Below are 5,041 nucleotides of genomic sequence, written 5' to 3'. Positions count from 1 at the left end.
CACCAGTTTCCCAGCCTCGGCCCTGGCTCTCTCTCCCCGCCCCTCCCCGCCTCCCTCCGCCTCCATTCATTCTCCCAGGCCCCGCTCTCGGCCACGCCAGCCGCCCCCTGTCCCCCGCAGCCTCCCAGGGCACCCCCTCTCGCGCGTCCTCCACCACCCCCCCCCCCGCCGATTCCTCAGCCCGTCTCGGTACCAGCTGCGTGCCAGCTATTCTTAGCCGCGGAGCGTTTGATTCATGCCGCCCCGGCGGAGCGTGCCCGCTCCCTCCCGCGAGCCCTGAGGGGGAGGGGCCGGAGCCTGCCCCGTGGGCTGGGGCAGCCGTACACGCTGGGGGCCCTGGCCAGTTTTTCTTTCATCCCACCGGCCACCCCCTCCGAGCGGGGTTGAGGCTGGGGGTCAGCCAGGGTCAGCCGAGGGGGAGTGGCTGGCTGCAGGCCCCAGATCGCTAGGTGGGCTGTGAGGCGGGGCGGGGAGGAGGAGGCCGGGGTCTCCGCAGAGACGAGGTGGGGCGGCGTGGCTGGGTACCTGGAGGGGGAGGGGGCTTCGCAGCGCTGTCGCGCGTGGGGGAGGGGTCCGCCGGCCCTGGGTTAGAGGCTCGCTCGCCCACAGCTCCTGGAACTCTCCTCCCACCACACACATTTAGTCTTCCCTTTCCCAACCCCCCAGCCCATCCCCACTCCCCCAAAGTCAGCAGTACCCTCCACTGCTTCCCATCTCCATGGCAACGGTGCAGGAACCGGGCCTGGTGTGGGGGGGAGGGACCAGACCAGACATTCTGGTTTCCGGTGCTGGGGTGGGAGTTGGGGGAGAACAGAAGGGAGGCGGACCCCGTTTGGAAGGGGCTCCACCCTCATAAGTCCACCTCAAGGGAGAACAGCGAGGATCCAAAGATGACCCCCTACCTCAGTTTCCCAGACCCTCCTCTCACCTCTTAGCCTCCCTCCTAACACCCCCAGTCCTCAGAGTGAAGCCCCTAGTACCCAGCAAAGCCAGCCCACCCACCCTGCAGTCCTAGAAAAGAGCTACAGGTCATCTGCAGCCACCCACATCTACCCCGGCCACCACACCACTGTCACCAGTACAGCACTCCCCAGGCCAACCTCCCCACCCACCCACACACCCTCTCAAGAGGCCCCAGTCTCTAAAAGCCACTTCTTGTGGTTCCCTTGGGGACACCCTAGGCCAAATGCTCTGCCCATGACACTGCCATCTCAGTGCCCCTTGTTCCCCTGGGACGGCCGATTCCCCAGCACTACTCTGCATGCCACGCGTTGTCAGCCACACTTGAGTGAAGTCACCGGCTCCACCCGCTCCAGGCTCACCACGCCTCCCTCTCCCCCTTACTACATCTCAGTCTCAGCCTCAGCTTCTCCCCAACCCCACCCCCCGGCCCTGGGGTGACAGGCCAGGCTGGGGCCAGGAAGTCAGGATGCCTGTCAGTTTGTCCATCTGTCTGTCCTTAGCTAATTTTAGCTGCATTTTCTGTGGCCTGGCAAAGTGGGCCAGTAGCTCCCGCGGTGATTCTGCGGTTTCTGGGACACGGCCACGCTGGGTCACCGGCAAAGTGGGGCGCAGGGGGCGGGCTGCAAGCGGGGCCAAGGGCAGGGAAGGAGACACATGCCAGAAGCATGTCAGGGACAGGGGTGTGTGCGTGCCAGCGTGGGAGGAGGTGGCAGGGGAGGCCATGCAGGCCAAGGGTGTGCCCGGCCTCCTTCCTGCCTATCTTGGGCAGTGGGGGTAGGCTGCCCTTGACCGCTTGACCACCAAGTAGCACTAGTGGCCTCTGAGGGGCTCCGGGTTCCTAGTCTGATGGCCGCCCTTCATCCCCATAGCCGCCTGTGATGCTGCCGTCCCCCGTCGCCCCGTGGCCCCACAATGACCCACAGCCCCGCGACAAGCGAGGACGAGGAACGCCACAGTGCCAGCGAGTGTCCCGAGGGGGGCTCAGAGTCCGACAGCTCCCCAGACGGGCCAGGTCGAGGCCTCCGGGGGACCCGGGGCCGGGGCAGTGGGGCACCTGGTAGCCTGGCCTCTGTTAGAGGCCTCCAGGGCCGCTCAATGTCCGTCCCAGACGACGCCCACTTCAGCATGATGGTCTTCAGGATTGGCATCCCGGACCTGCACCAGACAGTGAGTACCTGCCCACTGGCCAGCGGCAGGAGAGGGACAGGGGAAGCTGGGGGGACAGGGCTCCAACTGACATGGGGAGTTCCACTGGTGCTGGGTATCCTCCCAGGGATCACCCCCACACCCAGCTCCTGGCTCACTTCCCAACCCACCTCAGGCTCCTCTGTGGCCCCTGGCCCACCCTAGCCCCTATCTCCTCCCCCACCAGAAATGCCTGCGCTTCAACCCAGATGCCACCATCTGGACGGCCAAGCAGCAGGTGCTCTGTGCCCTGAGCGAGAGCCTGCAGGATGTGCTCAACTATGGCCTGTTCCAGCCGGCCACCTCAGGCCGTGACGCCAACTTCCTGGAGGAGGAGAGGTTGCTGCGGGAGTACCCCCAGTCCTTCGAGAAGGGGGTCCCCTACCTGGAGGTGAAGCTTCCCCAACTCCTTCACTGACAAGAGAAGGCATTCCCTAAACACATCTGCCCCCCACCCACTTTTTAACACACTCGAAACCTTAACGAGGGGGCACCCATTGTACTAGTCCTGATCTAAGCATCACAGGGAAGTCAGAGAGTCCTGAGTTCAAATTGCCATCTGTTCTGCTTCTGACCAGCTAAGTGACCTTGGCCAAGTCACTTTCCTGCCCCAAGCTTCTCCTCGCCCATCAAAACGGGGGAGGATTCCCAATTACAGTAGGCACTCTAGAACATTTCCTGTGGGGTCCAGACTCCTCCTCCTTCAAAGCAGGGGTTGCAGTGCACATATACCATGATATCCAGCACTCAGAAAAGCCACTGCCACCCCTCTACCTGCTAGACCAAGGTTCCAGGGCTGTTTCCACTCCTACCCTGAGCTACCCTTGGGAATTAGAAGGGGATCAGACCTTCTCCCTACCCCAAGCCTTCTCCCCAGGCTCCTGATTCCAAGTCTCTGTGTCTCTCTCACTGCCCTACCCCTGACCTCAGTTCCGATATAAGACCCGAGTTTACAAACAGACCAACCTGGATGAGAAGCAGCTGGCCAAGTTGCACACTAAGGTGAGAGAATCCTGCTGGCATCTGTCCCCTATAGCCCACTACCACCAGAGCCCCCTGCCCAACTGCTTTCTCTCCCCACCTCTTCCCAACAGACCTGCACATTCCCCAAGCCCACAATCCCTCTGGCCACTTCCACCCCTTAACTCGGGATGCTGTACCACATTTGAGACAACCACAAATACCCCCATTATCCCCATCACAACCCCTTCTTACTTTCCTCTTTTGCCCCTCATCCTTCTGCCTGGGCCCGCATCGTTCCCACCTGGCCTCCTTTGAGTCTCCCTTCTCTTCCCCTGCCTCCCCGCATATCCACCCAAGGCCTCTTTACTTCCCCACCTTGGCCTAGGACCCTGACATTGGAAGTCCTTCTGCCTGGAGACTATTTGAAAGACAGGCTGCATTTCTCCCAACCTCATAGCCTGAATCCCTGCAAAAATCCAACCGTTACACCCCCCTTTCCAGCCATATCTGTTCTCCTGGTACCTTGCCCACCAATCCTCAGCCCCGTCTCTGCTGTGTCTCTGATGGTGAGAGCTGGGAGGAAATTGGGGAACTGCTTTGGTCAGAAATGAAGGACTTTTGATCCTTGAGAGGGAAAAACTCCCAATCCCTCCTTGTCTAACCCTCTCTCGACCACAGCATGCATTGAACTCTTTCCTCCCCTAAATGTTCCGTCCCTCCAGGCCTTCACAGTCCGCTTTGGGAACCACTGGCCAAGTGTGGCTCCTGAGTACTTGCAATATGGTTAGTCCCAACTAAGACTCGCTGTGAGTGTGAAATACACACTGAGCTTCAAAAACTTAGTGCCAAAAAAAGTTAAATAACCTCATTGATAAGTTTCATCTCAAGTACCTGTTGAAACAGTAACATTGTGGCTATGTCAGTTAAAGAACATATATCATTAAAATGAATTTCAACGCAACTAACACTTCACCCCTGACCCTGCTATTTTTTTTTTTTTTGAGACAGAGTCTTGCTCTGTCACCCAGGCTGGAGTGCAGTGGCGCAATCTTGGCTCACTGCAAGCTCCGCCTCCTGGGTTCATGCCATTCTCCTGCCTCAGCCTCCCGAGTAGCTGGGACTACAGGCGCCCGCCACCACGCCCAGCTAATTTTTTATGTTTTTAGTAGAGACGGGATTTCACCGTGTTAGCCAGGATGGTCTCGATCTCCTGACCTCGTGATCCACCCGCCTCAGCCTCCCAAAGTGCTGGGATTACAGGCGTGAGCCACTGCACCTGGCTTTTTTTTTTTTTTTTTTTTTTGAGACAGGGTCTTGCTCTGTCACCCAGGCTGCAGTGGTGCAATCATGGCTCACTGCAGCCTCGACCTTTCAGGGTTCAAAGGATCCTTCCAGCTCAGCCTCCTGAGTAACTGGGACTACAGGCATGTGCCACCACGCCTGGCTAGTTTTTTGCATTTTTTGTAGAGATAAGGGTCTCACTGTTGCTCAGACTGGTCTCGAACCCCTGGGCCCATGTGATCCTCCCGCCTCGGCCTCCCAAAGGGCTGGGTATTTTCTCTGTAAAGGAGGCCACTAGAAACTTTTCAATGGCGTATGTGACTCTACGTATATTTTCACTGGACGGCGCTGCTTGAGGACCCGGCTTCTCTGCCTTGCTCCTGACTGTCCTGTCTTGTGTGTCTTTGCTCATGGCTCAGACGGGGTTGAAGAAGTTCCTGGAGTATGTGCAGCTCGGGACATCTGACAAGGTGGCGCGGCTGCTGGACAAGGGGCTGGACCCCAATTACCATGACTCGGATTCGGGAGGTAGGGAGGGGTGAACATCAGGAGGACCTCGGGGCCAGGACAGGGCTGGAGAGCAGGGCTGCCATCTGCATTCAGATCCATTCCTGACTGGTGTCTCTCAAACACGTCGCTGTCCAAGGGT

The 5,041-nt window shown here is 59.1% G+C and overlaps 1 protein-coding gene across 1 annotated transcript in view; it reads left to right on the top strand.

Annotated features, from left to right (window-relative positions):
• Positions 1–5,041, top strand: part of SHANK1 (SH3 and multiple ankyrin repeat domains 1) — a 59,452-nt gene that overhangs the window by 1,017 nt on the left and 53,394 nt on the right. The window contains exons 2-5 of the mRNA XM_015124667.3: positions 1,833–2,130; positions 2,336–2,539; positions 3,079–3,150; positions 4,812–4,920. Of these exons, the coding sequence (XP_014980153.1) occupies positions 1,876–2,130; positions 2,336–2,539; positions 3,079–3,150; positions 4,812–4,920 (640 nt within the window). The 5' untranslated portion in view covers positions 1,833–1,875. The remainder of the gene's footprint in view (positions 1–1,832; positions 2,131–2,335; positions 2,540–3,078; positions 3,151–4,811; positions 4,921–5,041) is intronic.

Source organism: Macaca mulatta, chromosome 19 (genome assembly GCF_049350105.2).
Source record: "Macaca mulatta isolate MMU2019108-1 chromosome 19, T2T-MMU8v2.0, whole genome shotgun sequence".
In the NCBI taxonomy this organism is placed as follows: Eukaryota; Metazoa; Chordata; class Mammalia; order Primates; family Cercopithecidae; genus Macaca; species Macaca mulatta.
The sequence above is the reverse complement of the archived record's forward strand: the minus strand, read 5'-3'. Positions and strand labels throughout refer to the sequence as shown.